General features: G+C 42.0%; 2 protein-coding genes across 4 annotated transcripts in view; both read left to right on the top strand.

Moving 5' to 3' along the window:
• Positions 1-1,630: 1,630 nt before the first annotated feature.
• Positions 1,631-25,704, top strand: LOC129836432 (phosphoinositide 3-kinase regulatory subunit 6-like). Of its 2 annotated transcripts, none has more exons than XM_055902607.1 (20): positions 1,631-1,719; positions 9,817-9,911; positions 10,033-10,134; positions 10,936-11,027; positions 11,528-11,596; positions 12,151-12,283; positions 12,508-12,577; positions 12,806-12,998; positions 13,845-13,995; positions 15,338-15,433; positions 16,028-16,514; positions 16,931-17,030; positions 18,927-19,049; positions 20,082-20,189; positions 20,647-20,749; positions 20,907-20,977; positions 21,352-21,442; positions 21,734-21,786; positions 22,006-22,112; positions 23,993-25,704. In XM_055902607.1, the coding sequence occupies exons 2-20, from the start codon at positions 9,851-9,853 to the stop codon at positions 24,150-24,152; spliced, it is 2,370 nt and encodes a 789-aa protein (XP_055758582.1). In that variant the 5' UTR covers positions 1,631-1,719; positions 9,817-9,850; the 3' UTR covers positions 24,153-25,704. The 2 variants fall into 2 exon arrangements, with proteins under 2 accessions (XP_055758582.1, XP_055758572.1); XM_055902597.1 differs by having other exon boundaries at positions 20,079-20,189.
• Positions 25,705-26,045: 341 nt separating this feature from the next.
• The window catches only part of LOC129836425 (bMERB domain-containing protein 1-like), a 64,801-nt gene continuing 63,423 nt past the window's right edge, over positions 26,046-27,423 (top strand). The window contains exon 1 of one of the 2 annotated variants that reach the window (XM_055902584.1): positions 26,046-26,888. In XM_055902584.1, the coding sequence (XP_055758559.1) occupies positions 26,804-26,888 (85 nt within the window). In that variant the 5' untranslated portion in view covers positions 26,046-26,803. The remainder of the gene's footprint in view (positions 26,889-27,423) is intronic. The other variant, XM_055902575.1, reaches the window with a different exon arrangement.

The raw sequence follows: 27,423 nt of genomic DNA, 5'->3' as shown, positions 1-27,423 counted from the left end.
GTTTATTTAGCTGATACTGATGACCGCAGGGACGCAGAAAGGACATAGATATCTCAGGATAGATTGACCTGGTGTCATAGACCAGGTCTATGGTGGTACAGAATATACTCATCCAGTCCTTTTGTTAATCCGCTGTCTAATTTATTGTTGTCTACAGCTTTGCACTGGCGAAAATGGATATGGTCACAGTAATCAATCATACAGCAGAGTAGAATGCACAGTAAAATTGCTTAATAAAGGGTGAGGTTGGTATGTTAGAAATCTTTGTGTTTAAATGGGCAGGGCTCTGGGTTTATCCTGACTGTGACCTAACCAGTTTCCCTATGATGTCAGGAAAACACCACAGATTAATACATTACACATGTACACTGAGTGGACAAAACATTAAGAACACATTCCTAATATTGAGTTACACCCTCTTTTGCCCTCGCAACAGCCTCAGTTCGTCAGGGCATGGACTCTACAAGGTGTTGAAAGCCCTTCCACAGTTGACTCCAATGCTTCCCACAGTTGTCAAGTTGGCTGGATGTCCTTTGGGTGGTGGACCATTCTTGATACACACTGGAAACTGTTGAGTGTGAAAAACCCAGCAGCGTTGCAGTTCTTGTCACATGCAAACCGGCACCTTCTAAACTACCCTGTTCAAAGGCACTTCAATGTTTTGTCTTGCCCATCGCCTGAATGGCACACAAACAAAAAAATCCTTTAACCTGTCTCCTCCCCTTCATCTACACTGATTTTGAAGTGGATTTAACAAGTGACATCAATAAGTGATCATAGCTTTCACCTGGATTCAAATCAAATCTAACTTTATTTGTCACATGCGCCGAATACAACAAGTGTAGACCTTACCGTGAAATGCTTACTTACAAGCCCTTAACCAACAGTGCAGTCTACAGTATGTCATGGAAAAAGCAGGTATTCCTAATGTTTTGTACATTCAGTGTATATCGCTATATAGTTAACTTCAATAGACAGATGTAAAATCAACAGAAATGAAAGGTACTATACATGCAACAAGATGTAACAAAATGGTGTTGTCTAGCACTTCTGTTCTCTCCATATGGTACCAATTTTGATGTTAGTCTTTATTTTGTGTCTTATCAATGTAGAATCAATGTTCTATGAATTGTGTGTATAGTATGAGAAGTCCTTCAATAAATAAATAATGATGATGAAATAAGATAAAATGGTAGGCTACATTTTTTTAAACTTGTTTCTCTGGGTATCTTTGAACATACAGTAAGTAACAGTAGGCTGACTTTTAAACAGAATATCAACTGTCATCAAAAAGAAATCAAAAAGAAAGGAGGTGCCTTGGTCCTCCTTTCTTTTTGATGACCAATTTACACCTTTTACCAAAGAGCACCTTCTATCTACCAAAATATACTATAGTGCACCTTAGTAGCGCTTCCCTTCCTCCTCTTTCTACTAGAATATCAACTGTGTTCAAAATCTATTCAAAGTTGAGAAACCTCAACTAGCACAAAATACAGGTATATATTGTAGGCCTATTTGATTGGCTAACTCCTATCTAGATCGCCAGGGAAACATTTGAGACATTGTATTGGTTGAATAAATCCTCAGTGGGCGTTGTCATGCTGTACTACCCGGCGTGCTGCTGTCACAGCTGCAACTGTAGCAGCGTGTGAAGTTGTATTTCCCGAGCAATCACCTTCATAGAAAGCTTATGGATTTCTTTTCTGAACCTAACGGCAGGTAAATAGTGATCTTGTCAACAGAAATAAGCTCTCTTAAATGTATGTCGTTTTTATTTTGTTCATTTTGAATCGTTATATAGTAAGATAATTTCTCTTGGACCATTGCATGATTCATGTTTTATGTTCAAGTTGCACGGTATTGTAACCTAAATACTGCAATAATGTTGCACTGTTGAACTCACTACTGAGATAACTATTTCTCTGATATGGTGCCACCAGAGCCAAGCTTTGATGCATATTTCAAAGCTGTAGTCATCCAGGCACAATCGATTGTTCTCGGTGTGCCTTTGTATTTTGGGGTCGAGAGTTACATAAACTCATTACAAGATTACTGCACATTTTGTTTGGTTCCACTCGTTCACTGTTGCTGTTTACGTTTTCCAGTGAATGAGAATCAGGTGCATTCTTTATCAGTGTGGCAATGTGGTACTACACTTAGATAAGGTAACTGAGAGTTCAGAATCTGCCCCACTGTAACCTAACCAGTTCGATAGCGACTCATACAGATATCCCACTCACAAACTATGTATTCAGTATTTCATTGTTTATTGATAGACAGTCGTGAATGAAAGGAATATGGATACATACAGAGTAGACATGGGAAGAAGTTGTTCTATTTTTAGTTTTTTGTTCTATTTTTAGTCTTTATAAAAAAGCTCCTTGCCACCATGCCTGTTCAAACACACAGTTATATGCCCTAACTGGAATACACAAAGGACAACAAAAAATGTTTTTCTCTCTCCTGAGATAACAACAGTATGATAACACAATGCCTGATTGAAGCTCTGGCTCTGTGGGCGATGTGTGTTTTGTATTGGTGAGTCTAAAGTACAGCTGTCCAGGGTGCATTTCCTCAAGTTTCCTTGTTTTAGATTCAGGTTTCCTGGTCGTTCTGGGATGAAAGGTGGCCTGGTCCCAGATCGGTTTATGCTGTCTTGCCAACTCATATGGTCAACAGTCAACATCACAAACAGATCTGGAACCAGGCTAGATGCGTGATTGGTTGTTGGGGATGTTGTTTGGGCAGGGTTCGAATTACTCATAGATTGTTTGTGCCCATTTCCAGCAAATGTAATTACAGTGTTACTAAACCGGTATAAGAGCAACTTAAAGATGCACTATGCAGAAATCGCTCCACCATTTCCTGGTTGCTAAAATTCTAAGGGTGGGATGCACCAACATGGATTAATTTGAAAAGTTCGCCTAATTTCAGTTTGTGACAAAACAAGCAAGTATATTGTAGAGAATCATTGTACCATCTAAACCACTGTGAAATATATTTTCCATATCCCAAAATATTGTATTTTCAGCTGTTTGAAGCTGGTGTACAAAACCTAAAGTAAGAGACGCAAACATTTAAGACCAGGAAGCACAGAAATAGCACACGTAGAACAGATCTACCCCGTCTTAGACTTGCTTTCAATGCGGATGACAGATCTATACCTCACATTGCTATGTTCATTTTGTTACATATAAAAAGTTACATATTGCAGCTTTAATGTATGGGTAAAGTGTTAATTGCCGAATCAATGTTCATATTCCGTGAACTTATGTGGGTTCCCAAGTTTATATTTTAAATTATTTATAGCGGTGCTCTGATTTGTCATGGGAGTGCCCATAAACTCTGGCCACCCCTGAATCTGAAATCTCAATGGTATGACCCATTGGCTTGGGTCTTCTGTATGGGATGCTGGTAGTGTACATAGCTGAGGAGAGCTTAGGCCGTGTCATTATAGGTAAAGCCCTCTGTCTCAATGGGTTTACAAAGTAGCAACCCAGGAGCTACTGGGTCCAAACATTCTAAGTTTACGCCATGCCTATGTTGATATAAATCAAGAGTAGCTCCAGTGGGAATATGGTTGCCTTGGTGCCAGTCTGTTCCACTGTGCCTGGTTTCCTTATGGAGAGCAGTAACAGACTGGCCCCCAGGCACCCAGGCTGGCATTAGAAATGAATATTTTGCCTCCTTGTTTAAATGAAGAATTGTAAATTGAAATGCCACCTTACTCACAGTCTAAGCCTGACGCTATGAGCACATTGAGGTGGCAGGCAAACCGCAGACACACTTCAGCTCAGACGCACTTCGGTTTTATTTCAACAACACGCCACCCCTTTTGTTTTCCTAAAGAAGAATATAAAAACAAAGGGCCACACTTTTTGGCATCGTCGTGTGCAAAGCCTCCTGGGAGGTTGTCTCCACAATGGCTCGACATGCTCCCTGCCAAGTGGGTGTGTGTGCGTGTGTGTGTTGCAACCACGTCTAGTCTGATGCCCTGCATGTCTAACATGTCTTACACTGCTGCTGTACGTGGTCATTATATGTCAAAACCAGCCCTACTAGAATCTACAAAACCATTCCTTAGACATTCAATGGAAAAATGCAATTTATGCAATGTACAACACTACTAGCCTGGAATCCACAAGCACCCTTGTTACTGAGTTGTCACAGGGCTCTAGTTGTAGCTAGGTTTGTTTTCAAACCTGGATTTTTGCTTGATAAGCATTATATTTCCCGTTAAGGGATGAATGGGAAACCGCTAAGTGCAACGCTCTTATCACTTTGATAAGAGGGAGGCCATACACTTTTGATATCGTGCAAATGATATCATTTCAAGACCTTGAACAGTATGTGTTGTAAATGGTTGTAAAAAGCATAGTCATGATAAACCAGGATCAAAAGTGGGTTCTGTACTGTAGGTCTTTGTGGACGTTGAATAGCTTCCATGGCTATATAGTGTCCTATTTATTTTGGTTAGGTTTACAGTAGTTTTTGTGCGTGCTTGTGTGAACATGTGCGCATTCATGCGTGCACGTGCATATTTGTGCGTGTGTGTACAGTACTGTACAGTACAGTTGGCCCCTGAGGGCTGGTGCCCATACAACAACCACCTCAGGAGCGACATCCTCAGGTGACCCTCTGTACAGGGGCTGACCCAATTCACACCTACAGACCCCCCTTTACCCACCCTCTTCCTCCGGTCTTCCTCCATCCAGCCTGATGGTTTTAGCACATGGGGTATAAATGTGTGTGTGTGTGTGTGTGTGTGTGTGTGTGTGTGTGTGTGTGTGTGTATGTGATAGGGGAACTTATGGAAGCTTAGCCCGGGTAGAGGGCCAGAGGGTTGCAAGAGTCCAGTGGTCTTGAAACACTTCCTCACATTGTTCCTGCTGTGAATGCAGGAAATCTCCTTGATTGATATCCCCCCTCACACCAGCAGCATAGAGGGTGCGTCTGAAATGTCACTCTATTCCCTATATGTAGAATGCACTACTTTTAGGTCATAGCCTATGTTTATTTTCTTACAGGTACATCTACCACTGGTGGAAGAGAATCATTGACCGGTTTATCTTGTGTGAGTTATGGTTACGTAAGGTGTTATGGGTCAGAGGGGTTGGATTTAGATTACTGCTTAGTTTGATGGAGAGAAATACTGTTGGTTTTCAATGGTGTCCCTTTTTGATGTTTTTCTGTACGTGGTGCCTTGTTTTTTATGGAAATGATCGAAGAACAACATTTGCACCATTTGTTACTGGACTGGTTTCCAACAAAAAAACCTTGGTCGTGTTAGTTTGTGACTTGTGGGTTAGCGTTTTTTGTCGTGAATCTTGTTGTTGAGGCAGCTCTGTAGAGTGGTCACAAGCTGGCACAGCCACAAAGTCATAAAATCTCTTTTTAAACTTAAACTTAACCACACTGCTAACCCTAACCTTAAAGCAAATTTTAGTTTTCTTTCATTTTTACCATATAGCGAAGTTTGACTTTGCAGCTGGCCGGTCTAAGGGGAAATCACTCAGTTCTGCCTCCAAGACAAGACTCTTGACAATAAACATCAACTTGCTTGTGACGTGAGGTATTGCTCAACAACATATTGTAGCAACACAATTTAAGAGTTACTTAAACTGGGAAATTTCTTAGTTTATGTCATGAAAGGAATGTTTTACCGGATTATTTTGACACAGTGCCTGGTTTTTCAACTGTGACATAATAACGACTTTACCCGAGACTAGCTCTCAAGGTACTTCCCTGGGTCTTGTATACAGGTACATGTGAGCCTACAGTATTTATATTGTTTTACTGTTCAATGTCTTGACGTGGGGATTTCAAGGCTCAAGCCACACGCACTCCCCCCCCCTCCCCTCCAATTACTATATTCTTTCTCTCTCTCTTGCTGGCCCTTCCTGTTTTCAGAGGAATTACCGTTGCAAACGAATTCATATGACCCAGTTCTACAGATTGAGGCTCTACAGGATTCCTCCAACCTGCAGTTGAAGCAGAGATCAGGAACTGAGCCAGCTCTGTCCTGTAAATAATAGGCAGGGCTGGTAGAAGGTAGTTTACTTTACACTGCCAGGTTGTGGTATGTCTGTGTCCTTGTTGTCATCCGCAGGAGCATACCAGCCAACCCTGTTCATTCCTTTACTGGGTACTGCCACTCTACATATTTCTATCCGAATGTTCCAAAACGTTGCATCCAGGTTGTTAGCTGAGATAACCAATGAGATAACCATTTGTTTAGGCTACACCTTGTCATGTTAACGGTCTGGTCCGCAAGTAGCCTAGTTTTAGAACGCCCAGCGATATGCTTTAGGAATGTAAAATGCAGCCCGCCAATGCACAATAGAAAGGATAAAAATGTAGCACTGGTATTATGGGTCACACAGTATCTTTTGAACGGTAATCTCTCAAGTCATTTTCTCTGAGGAAAAGAGGGTGACTTGGCTACACTGGTTACAGAACCTGGCTATGAAACGCAGTGGGAGGGTTGAGCGAGACTACAAATTCAAAGACAGCCTACTTTTCTATACTCAAATGAGAGAAAATCATCGCTAGGCATCGCTAATTTCGTAAAGCAGCTTGTGTTCCTTAACTAGGCAAAGGGTAGCTAACTAGGTGTCCGGTGGTTAGCTACGAGGAAGCAACAGAGTCGCCTGCACGATGTGTATAATCTGAGCAGAGCCTGTCTGCCAACACTCATCGCTTGCTCCCCCACAGCTCACCCCCTGATCTAGGCTGTGTGTGCGCCGGGTGTGGCACGTCCTTCCCACTGCTGAACAGAACTGCGCTGAACATCTGTGCTGCTAAGATTAATTGGGTTTATCAATGAAAAACTCTCAATCTCTTCAAAAACTCTTGTCCAGTCCACTTATTAGTCAGATTTTAGTCACAGAGATTCGTCTCGTCTCGTTTTAGTCAACTGAAATGAAAAATATTTTTCATGTAGTTATTGTTTTTTCTGGGACTATTTAGTCAGTTATTGTCTCGTCAATTGCCACTGAAAAATAGGTGTTTGCCGAATTTTTTTGTCACTATTTTTGTTGACGGAATTAACACTGTTATCAAGGCACAAGGCGAGACCCAAATGCAGACACAGGAGGCAGATGGTTGGAGTCTTACAATGTTTATTAATCCCAAAGGGGTAGGCAAGAGAATGGTTGTGGACAGGCAAAAAGGTCAAAACCAGATCAGAGTCCAGGAGGTACAAAGTGGCAGAATGACTTGTGGTCAAGGCAGGCAGAATGGTCAGGCAGGTGGGAACAAAGTACAGAAACTTCTATAATCTTCTATAATTCTATAAAAAAAAATTCTAGACTTTTGCTAAACTTTGATTTGATTGATTGATTTGATTTGAATAAAGGAGCAGGAAAAGAAACTTCTATAATCTGCGTCTTTGCATAACGTTATGCCCGTAAACAGATTACAATGACTAGGCCTATTAGACTAAAGTTGCCCAGGTCATATATCTCAGCCATGCGTTCCTGAGTGTGTGTGTGTTTATGAAACCGTAATCATACACCTGAGTAACCCTGCACGTACTGTCGGGCGTTTATAGGTATGTGATCATGTGAAAGGGGTGTGGCTAGCTGGGTAAACGCAGGTGTGACTGAAGTAACGGGAAAGGGTTGTAACCGGGCAGAGAGATTATCAAACCGGATAGGTCGGATTACTGAGCCCTGAGTGACTCCACTCCTGCAGTATCTATCAGATTTATACAACTTGCTTTGCTTTTGTCTTTGTTATGGGAAGTCATTGTGAGTGCAGTGCCCTTAAAGACTGAATTACTGCATACAAATATTTCTGGTCTTCAAACTCTTTTCCTCCTTGAGGATCACATTTGTTTTTAGCCATGTACCATGTCCAATTATACAGTCTGATAAGGGTATGTTTGATTGTATTGTAGCACATTGTTTGTGAGTGTTCATGTCCACTTGAGGCCTGGGGTTTTGTGGTGGTAGAGCACTCCCCTCTGCAAACTTGGACTTCAGTCTTGTACTTCTTTCTTGAAGTATAAGCTTTTACCATTGGTTTTGGCTACTCTTATCAAAAGCTCCAAATCTCATCCACAGGCAGAGCTCTAGTTGTGTGCCACTTGCAACACCCATATCAAATCTACATATACAGACCTAGAATTGTCTGCGGATCACTACTCATTGTTGCGACACTTACACTTCCTCCCTCAGTTTGCAAGGACATGAATAATTAGTGCAGAAACTGAAATTTTTGAATTGACCTACTATTTTTAGGCTCTTCATTTGGCAACGCATGAATGAAACCTCTGGGGTTTCACACACACACTCCAACCTAAATATAGCCTGTTGAGCGTGGTGCAATCCTACGCATTCACACAGAGAGGAAATGTCTCAGGTCCTGTCCTCCCTCCGCACGTTAGGTGTTAAAAAAAAACAATATGTTAGTGTGTCTGTGAGAGACGGAGGGTGTTGAAGGACAGAGTGTAGAAAGAGAGAGAGAGACAGACCAAGTGTGTGAGAGAGAGGCAGGGCGAGAGAGGTGTGAGGGGTGCATCAGGAACAGGAAACGTGTGGTCACTCATGCAGTTGCTGAGGTGCTGAGGCAGCGCTGTTGTCCCTGTTGCTGTCATTCCCTGTGTCGTGCTTTATTGCAGGGATCAAGGTTAAATCCCCTCCAACTAAACCTCCATTTTCTACTGTAGCCTCAGGAACAACCTCAGGGCAGCCTGAGGGAGAGGGAGAAAGAGAGGGGGAAATGCAACATTAAACGCAGTTCAAACAGGTTGCTACTGTTACCTTGCCCCCCAAACGTCCTCCTGCAAACCTCCACCTCACTTTCCTCCTCCCCCTCTACCTCTCTCTCTCCCCCTCTCAGAACACTGCTACTTTTTTCTCTCTCCCCCTCTCTCAGAACACTGCCACTCTCTCTGTCACCACCCCCACCACCTCGTCACTACCTCCCAGTTAGAGCCTCGATTAACCCGTACCCCCGCACATTGACTCGGTACCAGTACCCCTGTATATAGCCTCGTTATTGTTATTCTATTTTTAACTTTTTATTTTATTTTTTACTGTATACTATATTTTCTTAACTCTATTTCTCTAACTGCATTGTTGGTTAAGGGCTTGTAAGTAAGCATTTATATTCGGCGCATATGACAAATAACATTTGATTAGACTCTATCTTGTCTTGTGATGGTGCGTCCTGCATGTATACTGTAAGTGAACTCGTCACAGATCTGAATATCAAGAAGTCATCGTCTCTCACTGTTGGGAACTTTCATTTTGACATGATTTGGTCGTTTTATACTTGACGTGTGAAGCTGTCCCATAGACATCCATACATCCCCAGTCATTTTAGTCTTTGTTATGGGGGATGGTGTGAAACAGGTGGGTAGATGACGTATCTCTAACTAAAGCCAAAAAACGAAACATTTGGGGCTGGGTATAATTCTATTCGTGCGGCGATAAACTAGACTGAGAAAGAGAAGCAGAGAAAGAGGTTGGTTATGAGGCAATGAGAACGATCAGCCTTGTTCTATTGGAACAGTAGTGTGACTGTGACCGCGGCACCTGCTGCTGAAACTCATTATGTCCAGTGTTATAGCTCAGGGTTGTGTGTGTGTGTGTGTGTGTGTGTGTGTGTGTGATTTTCATGGTCAATTCACTGGCTCTACTCTTGGTGACAAGTCCTAACACCTCTGTGCCACAAGAATGTCCAGGACATCATTTAAGCCTATAGCCTTTTTCCTGGTTAAATAAAGGATAACAGCCCTCAAAAGCCCATGTCATGCCTCCGGTGGGTACCGCTAACAGCTTTGACTTTCTCCCTGTCCCGTCCCTATAGACACCAGGCCGTGGCCCCACCATGCATGTGAGACATGACCAACAAGGCAGCCTGGGATAACTCGAGCAGCCCCTCGAGCAGCATGGAGCCTATGGGTACTATATGGGGAATAGGGTGTCATTTGAACAGCGACATGTACATTTGATCCAAAATGGAACATTTGTTGTACGACTTGTATTAACATTAACTCTTAACCTCTGACCCCTGACTCTCCAGGCAGCTGCGCCCCCTTGGCCTCAGAGTCGGACATCTACCGCAGTGTCCAGGCCGTGCTCAGGGAGCTGGAGAGCCAGCACCCCTCCTCTGTGCCCAATAAAGGTAAACCCATCAGTAGTTTCCACTAGACTCTTTATGGGGTTTACACACTGTTGAGTTGAGCCGAGCTGAGAAGTAGTGAACCGGCTCGCTTTCCAGTGAGCATGGCTCAGTTTCAGGTCAGGCTGCTTTTGTTGCACATTTCCAGTCTGGTTTGGTCAGAGGTGTCGCTAACTGGCTAGCTTCAACTGGTAGTGCTAGCTAGATGCATAGCAAGCTTCATCAAGTAACCCCCACATTACTGACCCTAAATTCAATAACGATACATATGCGTACCCTTATATCACAGGAGGCTGGTGAGGGGAGGATGGCTCATAATATTGCCTGGAAGGAAGGGAATGGAATGGTATCAAGCACATGGAAACGGTGTGTTTGATACCGTTCCATTTATTCCATTACTTTGAGCCTGTCCTCCCCAATTAAAGTGCCACAAGCCGCCTATGCCTTACATACAAAGCATCTAGGTTTAAAATGGACTAAAAGTCCCTGACTTGCCTCTCTGCTCCACCGTCCAGAAGGAGTTGATCCTCTTTAATGTTCCCACCAGGCCGTATTAATCTGCCCAAACCACATGAGGATGACACATAACCACTGCCTGCCAATAATCGGAAAATTGCACTGAGTCAGCTATTAGTTTTATCCACAGTTTGGGTTCGTTGTGCAATGGAACAAAGCATTGGCACTGAGTCACTCCAGCTATTTGTGGAGAGCTATGTCTATGGAAACAACAGAGAGTGTGAGTGCTGTTTAGTGCCATGTCTGTGGAAATGTTTGCAAGTGCTGAGTGTGTGTTTCTACTTGAAGGGATGCTAAGATGGACGCTGCACAAGAAGGTTCGGAACAATCCTGCCAACAGTCTCATTCTGGTGAGAGTCGTCGTCAAGGAGCTGGAAAGGGTATGTCATCAGCGTGCGCCATTAGGCCATTCCCGGGCCTTATATGGAGAAATATAAGTCTCTGGGCCATTCATTATTAGTCTTCACTGTAGTGTCAAGAGACATAATAAGACAATCAACGATTGCTACCCAAATAAACTTGAAAAGAACACTGAGATTGTCAAGGACATTGTGCAATGATGTGATACATGAATGTTATGTCTAGTGGGAACCAGGGGTGGATTGGCATTTGCTCTAAATGCCAGATGGAATGGTTTATTTTTAGCCCAGTGTGTCTGTCAAACTTGTATTTTTTCTACACAAAATTATACTTAACTTGCTAATAATTGTGGAGGCCTCAAGGAAAATAATTGTCCAATGTGTTAGAAATGCCAGGACCGATTTCTGGTCCCAGTCCGCCTCTGGTGGTAACAGACGAGCTATCTTTTACAGACACACGTTGCGTTAGTGAGTAACTGACTAACACAATAGTTTGTGTGTTTGTCTCTTGTTGTCTGCAGGCTGAGAGGGTAGACTGTCGGACACACATCATCCCCCTGCTCCACACACTCATCTATGCTGTCATACAGGTAGGTTCCCGGGGCTTACATCACACGAGGGAAACACCCGTCAGACATGACAACAGCATCTTTACAGACCTGTCTCAGGGTTGGCTGGGGAGAAGCTTTCATTTGGGGGATTCAATCATTTCCCACCACTGTTTTGATGAGCTCCTCTGATTTGATGAAGTCTTATTTCCTGTTAATCGTCTCCTACACTTCCTGGTCAGGCTCGGTCAGGACTCTGTACTGTCGTAGACCTTTATCTCTTCTTTATCTCTTGGTGTCTTCTTAAAGAAACAGTTCTTGTTGTTACCAGAGCCATAGGCTCTTTATAGTAGAATAGAATAGAATGGGATGGGATGGAAAATAATAGAATATTACAAACCATTAATGATTGCGAGCAATTTAAAACAGTATATTGAAGTTTTGGGAAGTTTGTGCAAGTATTTATGGAGGTAAATGGTACTATACTGTATTTAAGGGTTGTATGTACCATACCAATTGTGTTTGGTGGTTCAGTTCAGTCCGAGGACAGCGGTGACTGACAGTGCTAACTGTGCGTATATCTGTGTATGTTCCAGTCAGCCTACCTTCCTGACGACCTGTACAAGCGGGTGTATGACTTCTGTAAGAGGCTGCTTACCCTGCCCCAGCCCTACTGTACTGTAGGCCTCAGCTACACCAGACGCATGAAGACAGAACGCTACACGCCAGGTACTGAAACCAACATACATCCTTCGTCTAACCTGTCGAGTGATGTATTTTTTTATTATGTATTAGATAAGACTTTATTGGTAGACTTTATTGTTTTCAGAAGGTGATCATCGTTTTACTGTAATGCACTTTATAACGAAGAGGGATGTTTGTTTCAACGTATTCACTGGCTGTAGTACGAGAATGTCATGTGTTTTAAACGTGTCAGTACTTTTGACCCACAGGAGTGCTGTATCAGAGGATGGTGGTTGCAGAGCAGAGCCTGAAGAATGACTACCATCCCTTTCAGGAGAGGTGAGAGAACAACCTAACTTGATGTTGCATACACACGGTGACACAGAGAGAAGCACAGCACAGTGTAGAAGCCATTTTTCCTTATGGTATAGAATGACATGCTGTTTTGTAGATAAAGTAGCTTGTAAAAACAGAAGGTTGCATGTGAACTGCCGACCAAACAATTAGGGAACTGGTTATCCTTGATTAACCAAAGTCAATAACTCAACCTCTCCTACGGTCTCCTAGGGTGTTTGTGTTCGCCGATCCGGCGGTCTTCTCCGGCCCCCACGGTGAGGCGCTGAGGGGGGACATCGAGGCCTCGGGGTCAGGGGGGTATCTGAATCCCCTTGACCACATGCGGAGCGTGGTCCAACACTCCATCCAGGCTGCTCTAGGAGGGGAGCTGTGCCACGGTCCTAAACTGGCACAGGCACTGAAGGTTAGTGTGGTTGCGCTGTGTTTGTGTTGACATTGAGTTTCGCTATGACGTTTCTTCTTCTATAAGTCTGGCTTTGGTCTTATGTGATGATAGTTTCAGGGTTAAAGTTATTGGTAAAACCCTCCATTTTTAACTTTGTTTCTTTCTTTTTGTCTTTATTTATTTGTCCGTCCATCCATCCGTCTTCGGAGAACAGAAGTAACTTCGTTTTTTACCGCATTGTGTTTGTGACATGCACATTCTAACCACGTTGTATGTACACACAGCACTTTTTACACAGTCGAAAAACCTTTTGGGTTTGACTTCTGTTCCAGAGTAAAGAAACCGGTTTTATGCTCTTGATATTTGTTTGATCTCGGTTTGACTTTGGTTTTGTTTTTCGCAAATGTTGCTGTGTTTTGTTCAAGGTGATCTAAATCAATACCACTTTGTGTTTGACACTAGTTTCTATTTCAATGTATTGCGCAACCCCCTTTGTGGTTTAGGCCGTTTCAATTTGCACCAAAGCAAAGCTCAGGAAGCTTTAAGGTGTCTACTGGGGCCTCATACATGCCATCTCAGTCATATTCAGCAACACACTTAACCAGAAATGATCTATAATGGCTCAATAGCGTGTTGTTTAGTTGTGTTGTTCCATGATCTAACAGAGGTTGGCACCATTCCCATTAAAACACACACACACACACACTTACACACACTGGTCCTAATATAACACTCATCTCAACAGGATGTGTCAAACTCAGACTTCCAGATGTGTTTGTCTGGATGCTGGTGGCCTTTCACCTGTATTCTATTCATAGACGGTGTGTGTGTGTCTGTTTGTGCGCGTGTGTGTATGTGTGGCAGGAAATTGGCCAGGACGTGGAGCCGTACTTCCAGGAAGTGGTGGCCAGTCTGGAGCAGAGTGTGGAGGAGGGCAGTAAGGGGGAAGGGGTGGTGCTGAGGGGGAGACTGGGACAACTCTACAGAGAGATCCTCACCCATACTGGCACATCAGGTACAGTATCCTTATCATAGAGGGGTCATCTTTTGACTGTTTCAAACCAAAACCAAATGATCTAAACAGCATCCAGACATTATCTCCCATTTCCTTTAGACTAGCATTTGGTTTCTGTTTACAAGTGAAACTGGAGGGGTAACGCTACTGTAGACAACACTTCAAGGTATTACAACTGGTACATGTATATAACTAGTTATACATTTTTCACATATTTCACATTTTTCGCGTATTCAGATAAATACTGCCAATGCTGTCCATTTTTTGTTTGAGTGTTTCTTCAAGCTGACACATACCGTACAGTGCAACAGTCACTGACTCGGGGACCGTTATTAATAGATCGCTGTATAGCAGTCACTCTGACTCAGGGACCGTTATTAATAGATCGCTGTATAGCAGTCATTCTGACTCAGGGACAGTTTAATAGATCGCTGTATAGCAGTCACTCTGACTCAGGGACAGTTTAATAGATCGCTGTATAGCAGTCACTCTGACTCAGGGACCGTTATTAATAGATCGCTGTATAGCAGTCACTCTGACCTTGAGACCGTTATTAATAGATCGCTGTATAGCAGTCACTCTGACCTTGAGACCGTTATTAATAGATCGCTGTATAGCAGTCACTCTGACCTTGAGACCGTTATTAATAGATCGCTGTATAGCAGTCACTCTGACCTTGAGAACGTTATTAATAGATCGCTATATAGCAGTCACTCTGACCTTGAGACCGTTATTAATAGATCGCTGTATAGCAGTCACTCTGACCTTGAGACCGTTATTAATAGATCGCTGTATAGCAGTCACTCTGACCTTGAGAACGTTATTAATAGATCGCTGTATAGCAGTCACTCTGACTTTGAGACCGTTATTAATAGATCACTGTATAGCAGTCACTCTGACCTTGAGAACGTTATTAATAGATCGCTGTATAGCAGTCACTCTGACTTTGAGAACGGTATTAATAGATCGCTGTATAGCAGTCACTCTGACTTTGAGAACGTTATTAATAGATCGCTGTATAGCAGTCACTCTGACTTTGAGAACGGTATTAATAGATCGCTGTATAGGATGGAGCTGATCTTTCACACTGTATTCCTCCATGTCTAAATCTGTCGAGTCAGAGCCCCCCGCCCTCCTTTAGGACAGATGTACACTGTATTTTCCTTTCAATCTATATTTTTTCTTCTCATCATAACAACTATCCTTCAAATGGACACTACACTGTCTCTCACAGGCCGGCTGTGAGACCATATACTTAGTGTAGGGGATGGGGACCAGGAAGTAAGCGGGTGTTGTGTTGTTTTTGGTGTTATTGTGACAGTTTGGGCTCTTCCTGGTTTAGACACATTGTCCTCCGGTGGTGGGGGATGCCTGTGTGACATGCCGCTTCCCAATCCAGAGATGAGCTTCCACCTGTGGAGGGAGGATGAGGAGATCTGTGAGTGGCAAAATCTCTTGTTCATACACACCAATGAGAGAACTCTGTTACATGAACTCTGTTTAATAACAGTAATAGCTTTTTCCTCTCGAAAAGGTAGGGGTCAAAATGATTTACACCCCTAAAGATTCTTATAAATAAAGTAATCACAAGTTTAGAATTTGATCCCATATTCCTAGTACTCAATGACTACATCAAGCGTGTGACTCTACAAACTTATTGATTGCAGTTGCAGTTCATTTTTGGCTGTGTTTCCAATTGTTTTTTATGGGTCCAATAGAAATGAATGGTAAATAATGTATTGTGTCATTTTGGAGTCACTTTTATTGTAAATGAGAATAGAATATGTTTCTGAACACTTCTACATTCATGTGGATGCTACCACGATTACGGATAGTCCTGAATGAATCATGAATAGTGAGCAGTGTTATTCTTACATACTGTGTTCTCACCCGATGCAAACGCCCAATACTATAGCGCTTTCTTGTCTTGCTGCTTCATGTTCTCATTGACCTGTATTGACATTCATGTTACAGAGATACAGTATATACGTCATCTAATTCTAATTTCTCTGATGTCACTTCTTCCCGCCAGGGCGCGAGCTGGCCAAGTGCGTGCGCTCCAGCTCCATGTCGGCGGAACACTTCTGCTTCAGCCAGGACCAGGAGACCGACTTTGACCTCCCCGCCGACCTCACTTCCTCCTCCGCCATGCCCCGCCACTCCGTGATGTCCAACCACTCCGTGATGTCCAACGACAGCGGCATCGAGAGGGACCTTCCCCCTGGGGTTGAGCCGTCAGTGGTGGAACCCTCTGGTGGTTCGGAGGAGGGGGAGGCCAGGTTAAGCCGACGAGGAGGCATCAAGATGAGGCCGTCAGTCACAGACAATATGGCCCTGATGCAGGACGCTCTGGAGGAGAGCGGGAGTGTGGCCGGGGGAGGGGGGACACTTCATAGGAAGGCGGGGTGCAGCGGGACTCCCTCGTTCTCCAAGCAGCAGAGGCACTTCACGGCCCGGATCGTGGTGATGGGGGACGACAGGGTGCTGGGGAAGCTGGCTAAGGCCTTCTACTTTCTCCGGTGAGGGACCAGGATCATGGGTAATGTAGTCTGAGAGACTGCATGTAGTTTGTAGTGGATATTGGATATATCAGAATGGATACTGGATATAATAGATTTCTGTTAGATATGATCATAGTATAGTTTTTGGAGACAGTTCCACCTACAACATCTCAATTTGGTTAGCATTATACTATGTGGTTGAAAATGTTTTATTTCATAATGTCCAAAAAATGTAATCGGAAACTAACTGTCCATTTCCGTGGTCTAGTCAGGAATAAGGAAGTTGAATTGAAACCATGGCACATTAATAGTTAATGCGTCAGTAATATACAATGGAATTATTCCCGGCTAACTCAAGACTGGTTATTACACCCATTTGGGTTTCCTGTGTAGCATGGTTTGAGGGTTAGTTTATCATTGGTTTCACTCTGCAGGAAAAGGGAAGCGCGTCGTCTCTTTCTGACGATGAAAGTCAACTTCCAGTTTTACTACATCCCTGTCTGTGAGGATCCCAGTCCCACCTGTCCTGGCAAAGTAAGGCCACAAACTAACACTTCATTCCTATCAGTTTACAACCTGTCAAGAGACAAAGATATGACTCATTTCAGTGTTTCAGTATGTGAACACACACCCACATCCACAGACAGTATGTGAAATAATCACATCAAAAGAATAATATGCGGGTTGAAATAGCAGATTTGGACACTGATAAGTGCCTGCATTGGAACGCAGTGGCTGTACAGGAATATGCTGTAAATGACGTCAGAGCTCAGGCTCTGCACTTAACAGGGCTGTATGAGTTTTGACTGACAGCCGTTCTGAACTTGAGCAACGCACGCGACAAGAAGTTGCCCACATGCATCCCACTAATTGGACAACTTTTGTAATTTGTTGTTGTCTGAGTGAGGGAAATGCTGTAAATTAAGAGGACTATGAATTTTGAAAGATGAGATGTCCAAATGTGCACTTCACATTTCCATATCATAAAACTCCTGTAATCGACAGTCAACGTTTATGATCACTATGTTTGATGGCATCAATCAATCTATCACATTTATTTATAAAGCCCTTTTTACATCAGCAGATGTCACGAAATGCTATACAGAATCCTAAAACCCCAAACAGCAAGCAATGCAGATGTAGAAGCATGGCGTCATATCCTGGGTTTTTCTGAACAGAATCTCACTTGGCAAAAACTGGTTGAATCAATGTTGTTTCCATGTCATTTCAACAACAAAAAATCTATATGATGATGTTGAATCAACGTGGAAAGTGATTGGATTTGGAAAAAGTCATCAACGTAAGGAAATGTGGGTTTTTTTCACCCAACTTTTAACCTAAATCCAATGAAAGTGATATTTTTGGTTGATTTCACGTTGACAACTCAACCAAATGTAAATCAAAACTAGACGTTGAAAGGACGTCTGTGCCCAGTGGGATGTTGGTGTATTATGAAGATAATCCACAGCGGAACATGTACCTGAGTACTCCTTTCTATGGGAACCAAAATTACGATATGTTCTCTGAATTGCCCTGTGAAAGCATAACACCGTAAGATCGTATTTTATAACTTAGCTAGTCATGTTGGCAATAGAACAAGCTTTCAAATGATGCCCACTTGACCCAGATTGTGATTTATAATCGTCCGTTTTTGGATTGCGTAAACAACAACAGTAATTGTGTGTTGGCGGGGATGGAGGGCAGTGTTCCAAACAAAACAACTACAAGTGTGCTTGCTGTAGTTCCTCAAAGGCACAGCTAGGAGAGGTTATAGTTGAAGACTCTTCTTTGAGTCATAAAAGGGCATTGAAATGACTTAGAAACTGTGCATACTTTGGAGAGGGGTGTGGCCACTTGGAGACTATTGTTTTTCTCTTATGTTGCACCTACACTACATTTTCCAGGAATATTCTTATCATGTTACTGAATGTATTCAGAGTATTTTCAGATTTAGTTATCAACAAATGTGGCGAAAAGCACAGTAAATATAAAATGCACATAAAATCAACAGTGTCATTTTTGGATTCAGTCTTGTGTCTGGTGAACTGTGGCCTCAACTTTGGTATTATAATTTTTCCCAAATCTCCAAACTGTTCCCTTTCAATTGCTACCGTGGTTATGCAAATGTATTTCATATTTTTCCTGTAAGAAACATTTTACATTTAGCCCTCTCCATTTAGGCCAATTCCCACTAAAGGCTTAATGTCGTTCTCTGGTTTTACACTGAACTTGAATCGTGCTTCTACACCTGCATTGCTTGCTGTTTGGGGTTTTAGGCTGGGTTTCTGTACAGCACTTTGTGACATCAGCTGATGTAAGAAGGGCTTCATAAATACATTTGAAACTTGAAAACTTAGCTGCAGTTGAGTAACCCTAACAGTTTAGTACAGTAGTGTATCTTTAATAAACCATGTTGTACTTCTCTATCAGGAAAAGCTCTCCCCAACCCGGGAAAACCCCTGTGTCTTGGGTTCCTACTTGGGAATGGTGGATCCATGGTACGACTGCAACATCAACAGCCTGGGTTCCATGATCCCCAAGCTGGCCAAAATGGTACAGTAACCCACTGTTTCTACGTTATGTTGAAATGACAGCATCAAATAGTATTTCTGTTCTCTTGTGATACTTTTGATTGAGCCTGCCTGGAATGCATTGGTTTCATTAGCCTGGCAAGTGTAGCTTTCGGGATTTTAAGAGGAAACAAAATACTAGTCTGATCTACAGTAGATAAAGTTATGTGGTTATGTTGAATGTGGTTTATGCTCTGCAAGCGGGAGTCTGTACCATATAAAAAAAGTCAACAAATGACCGTTTGCATGTCTCTAGGTGTTTTGAATGATTAGAAAAACAAAAGGAAATTGCACAGTACTGTACAGTAGTTGCTTGCTTACAGGAAGTGAAAAAAACATCTGTGGGCTCTTATCGAAACTAGCAACCTATGAGTACTGTATGCAAATAGTTTTGCTGTTATGAGTCATCTTAGCATTTAGCTGGATAGAGGGAAGAGAAACTGTTTGACACAGTATAGGGAAAGACAGTATTGGCGGGTAAAAGATTGTGAAACGTAGCAGGGAGACAGGGTCAGGTTTTCATTGTTTTATGCTGTAGTTTCCAATAAATAATGATTGGTAATGAATTACAATGTGAGGGAAATAGAACAAAAATAAGCTGATGCTGCATAGTTAAAAAGCCTTTGCGCACACAAACTTCCCGAGGTAATCAAGCCACTCATGTAGAATGAAAAAGCCTTTTTTTGCAATGCTTAGGTGTTTTTTTTAATTCTTGCCATGCATAAGCCATAAAACAATCAAGGCTTTTAATATGTTCCACTACATGCGAGTGCCTTGATGAAGTTTGTTTGCACAAAGGCTTTTCTATAGTATTTCATCCCATGATCAAAGAGCACCTTGTGGATGAACTATAAACCAAAGAAGCGCTCCTCTCCTGTGTCTCTACATGAATGAAATCGAGTTCCTTCCAAAACATGAACATTCCGTGTATTAAAAAGCTAATATAATATGTACCCCTATCTGTCTTGGTCAACCCCAGGCTCTATACTAACATGATCCCATCTCTCTCCAGCAGTCCAACAGCAGCAAGCAGGCAGAGCCTAACCCCTTCCTGTCTGATGTCATTTCCTACTACGTGCGGACCGGACTGCAGCCTGTTTACTTCACCATCTACTCTGTCAAGGTGAGGAGACATAGGATGCATCTGAAATGGTACCCTATTCAGAGCCCTGTGGGCCCTGGTCAAAAGCAGTGCACAATATAGGGACTAGGGGTCCATTTGGGACACAGACGTAGCCATATGCATCACAAACAGGTCTAGTTATCGCCTAGGTACTATCGAATCTCTCTAGCGCTGTCTGTTGTTGATTGTGTGACTTAATGAAAGTAATTCTGCGGCGATGGACTGAGCATAGTTTATCTTTAGCACTCTAGCATGTTCATGATTATCAGTCCTCACTCATAGACCAAAAAACACCAAATGCCATTTAGCAGATGCTTTTATCCGATGCGACTTACAGTCATGAATGCATACATTTTTACGTACGGTTGGCCCCAGCGGGAATCGAACCCCCTTGGCGTTGCAAGCGCCTTGCTCTACCAACTGACCCACGATTGTCATCCTCTTGCCTATGTTCTAGATCTGCTTCTCCAACCTGACCAAGGACTCAGTGGAGGACGTGTTTCTCTCCCACTTAGAGCTGGACTTCCCCGAGTTCAAACAGTCCCCAACTACTTTGAAAGGTAACATTTAGCCTGTGTTCGCTGATCAACGCTCTCTACATCTGATGTTTTTTTTTCAACTGATTTGAAGTGTGTGTGCACGTGTGTGTGCATGCATTGGTGTGCACGTGTATATGTCACTCGTCCGGTCTGATCACGTCTGTCCTCCCTCTCTCAGCCACGACCATCAAGCAGAAGAAGAACACAGGAGACGTGTGTGGTGCTGTCGTCTCTGTCAACTACAAAAAGGTCAGCGAAAGGTCAACTGTGTTTTTAACATGACCTCATCTATATACATCAATGTAAAAGTGCTGCATCTGGCTATGAAGCTGATGTTCTGCTCTATTTTCATAGTGTTGCTGCGACGTCTGTCTCTGTTTTAGAGTTTTGAACTGCATCATGAGAGTAAACTTAACTGGTCCTACAACCTGTGCTTGACGTTTAGCTCTATTTTGATAGTGTTTAGGATTGAGACTGTTGATGCAACGTCTGTTTGTCTCTGTTTAGAGTTTTGAACTGCGTCATGAGAGTGGCCTGACGAGAGATCATATAACCTGTATTTGTGGTTTAGCTGTTAGCTTCTATCTATGACCTCCGACCTGTGTCTCTGTCCTCCTCTCCAGGTGTCGTTGAGTGGTAGAGACGTAGATAAGGGTATGTCAGTGAGGACCTCAGGTGTTCAGATCAGTGCCCTCCCCTCCAATGAAACTGAAGGTATACAACACTACATATCACACACAATGATATTTACTACATTCACGTAATTAATTGATAGATTCGTCTGTATCGTGATCAGTAGTCGCTGAGTTGTCACCCATTGGGCACATATGTGAATTCAGTGGTCAAAGTCACAATGTAAAACAGTAGTGAATGTTCATGCCGTAGCGTATTGATGCAATTGTGTGAACGTAAAAATACGTTCTGAAATGTCTACTGCTCTTCCCATATTATTCTGTATATCTGTTGAAGCCTGGCCTATGTTCTTGTTTTTGTTGTTGTCCTCAGATCTGAACTGTCTTACAGTAGCTTTCAACGAAACTAAACCCAAGAACACCATGGTGAGTTTACACCGTTTCGACACACAGATGTCTATTAGGGAAGGTTGTTATAAAATGCATAAACATAACTTATGTACTTAATCCTCTTGGTATTCTTGGCTCGCCATCTTGTTCTTAACGTCATAAAGGCCTGGCTCGCTTGACTACGCCTGGTGGCCACATCGCTTTATGATCTCATAAGCCTAAAACCAAGCCTAACACACAGACTTAATTCCACAGGAGGCAAAGATCCGTACCTGTAACGTGAAGATCAGAACCCTGGAGATGAAAACTTTTACTGTGACCCTGGACAAAGACTCTAGGAGGACCTTGAAAGACGTACAGAGGTGAGCGCTGTTGGTGTAGCTGTTGCGTACGGTTGGCCTAACATAAAAACTTGAAATACATGACAACAGGTCAGACAGTGGTTTGGTGGATAGCCACATGATCTTGTTACCAGAAGGTTGCTGTTTGAAATGTATTCTGAAGCATGTTGGTCTAACCTCATTTGGTTAGCCCTTGTCATACTGTATATGTTTTAGTTACATATGCACATGTTATATATATTGTGCCATGTTACAGTATATATTATATATATTGTCGTGTTACAGTATAAACTATATATATTGTTTCATGTTACAGTATATACAGCTGAAGTCAGAAGTTTACATACACTTAGGTTGGAGGCATTAAAACTCGTTTTTCAACCACTCCACAAATTTCTTGTTAACAAACTATAGTTTTGGCAAGTCGGTTAGGACATCTACTTTGTGCATGACACAAGTAATTTTTCCAACAAGTGTTTACAGACAGATTATTTCACTTATAATTCACTGTATCACAATTCCAGTGAGTTAGAAGTTTACATACACTAATTTGACACTGCCTTTAAACAGCTTGGAAAATTCCAGAAAATTATGTCATGGCTTTAAAAGCTTCTGATAGGCTAATTGACATAATTTGAGTCAATTGGAGGTGTACCTGTGGATGTATTTCAAGGCTTACCTTCAAACTCAGTGCCTCTTTGCTTGACATAATGGGAAAATCAAAAGAAATCAGCAAAGACCTCAGAAAAAAAATTGCAGACCTCCACAAGTCTGGTTCATCCTTGGGAGCAATTTCCAAACGCCTGAAGGTACCACGTTTATCTGTACAAACAATAGCACGCAAGTATAAACACCATGGGACCACACAGCTGTCATACCGCTCAGGAAGGAGACGCGTTCTGTCTCCTAGAGATGAAAGTACTTTGGTGCGAAAAGTGCAAATCAATTCCAGAACAACAGCAAAGGACCTTGTGAAGATGCTGGAGGAAACAGGTACAAAAGTATCTATATCCACAGTAAAACGAGTCCTATATTGACATAACCAGACAGGCCGCTCAGCAAGGAAGAAGCCACTGCTCCAAAACCGCCATAAAAAAGCCAGACTACAGTTTGCAACTGCACATGGGGACAAAGATCGTACTTTTTGGAGAAATGTCCTCTGGTCTGATGAAACAAAAATAGAACTGTATGGCCATAATGACCATCGTTATGTTTGAAGGAAAAAGGGGAGGCTTGCAAGCTGAAGAACACCATCCCAACCGTGAAGCACGGGGGTGGCAGCATCATGTTGTGGGGGTGCTTTGCTGCAGGAGGGACTGGTACACTTCACAAAATAGATGGCATCATGAGGGAGGAAAATTTGGTGGATATATTGAAGCAACATCTCAGACATAAGTCAGGAAGTTAAAGCTGGGTCGCGAGTGGGTCTTCCAAATGGACAATGATCCCAAGCATACTTCCAAAGTTGTGGCAAAATGGCTTAAGGACAACGAAGTCAAGGTATTGGAGTGGCCATCACAATGCCCTGACCTCAATCCCATAGAACATTTGTGTGCAGAACTGAAAAAGCATGTGTGAGCAAGGAGGCCTACAAACATGACTTAGTTACACTAATTTCAAATTCTTAAAATAAAGTGGTGATTCTAACTGACCTAAGACAGGGAATTTATACTAGGATTAAATGTCAGGAATTGTGGAAAACTGAGTTTAAATGTATTTGGCAAAGGTGTTTGTAAACTTCCGACTTCAACTGTATGTAAAAAACTAAATGCACGTATATGCTTTTTAAAAATGTAATATTATAATCCTCATTCAATGTTCAATGTCACTAAAGCCAAAGAAACTGGCAAACATACTTATCTAACTCTCAAAATGTCCTCTATCAATTCATTCATTTCCAGCATAGAGATCGCACCCTGTCTTGATCCTGGATACTGTGTCCAGAAGACCATGCGGTCCAAGTTCAGTTTGGGGGAAGAGGAGAGGGACGCTGGCCTCAGCAAGTACATGAACAAAGGACTTCCTCTACCAATCAATACCTTCGCTGGTATCATTAACTGACAGATCCCACAACCATCTGGATGGACTCTACTGTACAGAGACTGAAACATTGAGACCATCCACATTGTATGACGATCAGGGATGCGCTCAGTACTCACAACAGGGCCTCAGTGTACCTTGTGGGGATGTGGAAAGAGATCCTGGGTGGCAGCTAAGGGTAACCCACGGTTATTTACCTGGTGTAGCCTTGACAAGAAAACTAGTTGAGTTTGACAAATGTTAGATTTGTCAACAAACAAATTCATTTGCCATGGGTATTGGATCTCGTTCCAGTTTCTGCTTGTGACAGTTATCATATTCTGTGCCCATGGGCATATCTCTGACTGACAGCATAGTCAAAGAACAATATTGCCTCTAAAATTAACAATTTTATGAGAGTGAAGCTGAGGTGGTATTAGCTCCTAGATAGGCTTTAGCTCAGAGGACTAACATAAACTTGACAACCTGGGTTCAAAATCTGGTCCATCAGAAGAGTAGCCCACCCTCCCAATCATCTAACCTAAGGGAAGACTCATCCATCCCTTGACGTCAGGGTTGGGGCAAATTCCATTTCAATTCAGTAAAGTTATGGAGTAAACTGAAATTCCCATAGGAATTGACTGAATTTAAATGGAATTGACCCCAACCCTGCTTGCCATGTAAACACACTACCTGCTGCTCTTTGAGTTCTGACACTGAATAACCCTGGTAGGGTCATTTTCATTACTTAGCTTGGCAGAAGAACAACTTAAAGATAGTTTGATGTCTTGGTGAGCTAACAACAGAAGCTCTTGAAGCAGTCACTTGTTGGATTAACCAGTTGTTTTAAAAAAACAGGTTATTTTTAAAGGTGCATATAGCTCTCTGAGCTCATCTATGTTCTTGTGAGTTAGCAATAAAGGTTTGAATGCACTGTGCACAAGCCTTCAGTTAAAACATGACACAAAAGAACATGCACCTATTTTAAGATCCCTAAAGAACATGTTGCGTGACAGGAAACCGACTGGGGGGGAGGTTTAATTATCTGGTGGCTTTCTGCTTATGACTTTGTTCTGTATGCTATACTAACAAGTGGTGCAATATCCAGTGTGGTTGACTATTACCGTGCTAGGAGGTCTATGCTAAAATGAAAGTTCAACTCTGAGCCCTTCGCTTGTTTCAAACAAATTTATCACGCCTAACTTGAAGGTGTTGGAACACAGGCACCGCTGTAAGATATTGGCTGGTTTAAAATAAATCATGAGGTGATGGGGACCAGTTATCATATATGCACCCATAAAAAATATGTAGGTGACAAAAAGACAGACATACAGACAGACAGAGAGAGAAAGACACTGACTGACTGAATGAAAGCCACTGTCATAATACCATTGAAAAAAACGAGGGTCTTAAAGAGTTCTGATCGCCAGCTAGTATGTTTGTAATGCATCATCAATCGTCAATAGACCTTTTTGCACACTTGTCTATTTTTTTTATGTTATGTATGTAAGACTAATCATTGGAGTATGGTATCATTGCAATTACTTGTTTAATAGTAGAGTAAATACATGTATTTTATATAATTACTGTATATTTTATATAAAAATATATATTTTTTGACGTTTTCTGAAATTAAATATAAATGAGCTGATTATTTTATTCTTAAAGGGATAGTTCACACAAATTACAAAATGACATTGGTTTCCTTACCCTGTAAGCAAGAAGTCTATGGACAAGGTATGACAGAAATACATGGACATGGTATGACAGAAATACATGCTTTGGTTTAGTTTCCCTGGCACTGTTCCACTGCTAATGTTTTAGCATTTATGGCACATATATATATATATATATATATATATATATATATATATATATATATATATATACTGATATTAGCATTTTTCCACATGTTCAAATCATCTAGAAGGGACTTAGTTGAGCGTCACAATAAATTTGAGATACTTTCAGAGGATTTGGACTTGATGCGTGAAAAATGCTAATATCGGTACCATGACTTGAATGGGATTTGTGCCAGGTGAATAAAACCAAAGCATGGATTGCTGTCCTACCTTGTCCGTAGACTGCTTATGCTGCGTTCAAGACAACTCATAAACTCCGAACCTCAGAGTTAAAATGTGCGTACGTTTTTTGTGTAGAGCTTCCTATTGGTTGATTCTAATACTTTGAAACACTGACCTCATCTTTCTACAACGAGTTTCCAAGTTGGACATTTCAGTTTCCTAGTTCTGAGTTTTCTTGAACGCAGCGTTACAGTGTAAGGAAACCAATTTGTAATTTGGGTGAACTATCCCTTTAAGTACAGTGCTGTTGAACGAGAGGGATATTGTGGGGGTAATGTATGTAGTACCACCGATTAACATTAGGTGGCGCCATGATCTAATATAAAAGTATATCTTCGAGTTTACAGTACAATAGGTATTGAAAACATCGTCAGCCTTGGCTTGAACACCGCAAGCTCAAACAACGGAAAGAGCGTGACAACACCAGCACGTTGTGGAAGCGTTTTTACCCAATTCTCTGAAATGCAGCTTGGTACTTAATGAAAGACTGCGCATAGACTGCTCCAGTTGCCTTTTCTTGTCAGTTTTCCTTCGGTTTCCAAGACACAGCATTGTATTTGTTTGACAGCGCATCCTTGACCAGTTTGGAATCGAACCCACGGTTGAGAGATGGAAAAGGAAAATAAACACGGATCATCACATCAGTACGGCTCTCTGGAATGCACTAAATGGAATACAGACAATTCCAAAACAGGTAAATAAATGGAACTGTTTGTGTCTGCATAATTGACCTGAGAAAGTGAAGAGAATAGTATTTATTACAGGGGAAATGCTTGCAGTTGCATGCAGGTGTTGATGTTTGTTTCAAAATGCACGTCTACAGGTGGCAGTCAACAGCTGTGACTAGAGCGCTTACTGTTTATTTTAGTTCATTAGGATCCCATCAACTACTGCACATGCAGCAGCTAACTCATCCTGGGGTCCACACAAAACGTACAAATACATGACGAAGTACAGAACAGCTATAGACAAGGACATGACATTCAAAATGAAAAAGAATATACGAGTTCTATATTGGAAAGACACCAAGAAACAACAAAAAATAGATTGACACACTATTCATACACATATACAGTACAGTTAAATTCGATCTTTAGAAAGAGGAGAGGTGCTGTGATACAATATGTTAAAAAAAAAATCTGTTTTAAAGCTAAACTTGCTTTTTGCCTGAGTCAACTCTGGTGGCAGAGCATTCCATGATGACATGGCTCTATACATGCATGCAGTGC

The sequence above is a fragment of the Salvelinus fontinalis genome, chromosome 3, assembly GCF_029448725.1.
Source record: "Salvelinus fontinalis isolate EN_2023a chromosome 3, ASM2944872v1, whole genome shotgun sequence".
In the NCBI taxonomy this organism is placed as follows: domain Eukaryota; kingdom Metazoa; phylum Chordata; class Actinopteri; order Salmoniformes; family Salmonidae; genus Salvelinus; species Salvelinus fontinalis.
The sequence above is the reverse complement of the archived record's forward strand: the minus strand, read 5'-3'. Positions and strand labels throughout refer to the sequence as shown.

Excerpts from the sequence above, each read along its gene's own strand:
- LOC129836432 (XM_055902597.1), top strand. The coding sequence starts at position 9,851 with ATGACCAACAAGGCAGCCTGGGATAACTCGAGCAGCCCCTCGAGCAGC. Across the intron at positions 11,028-11,527 it reads TCGTCAAGGAGCTGGAAAGG|GCTGAGAGGGTAGACTGTCG; the intron begins GTATGTCATCAG and ends TGTTGTCTGCAG. Across the intron at positions 13,996-15,337 it reads CACCCATACTGGCACATCAG|ACACATTGTCCTCCGGTGGT; the intron begins GTACAGTATCCT and ends TTCCTGGTTTAG.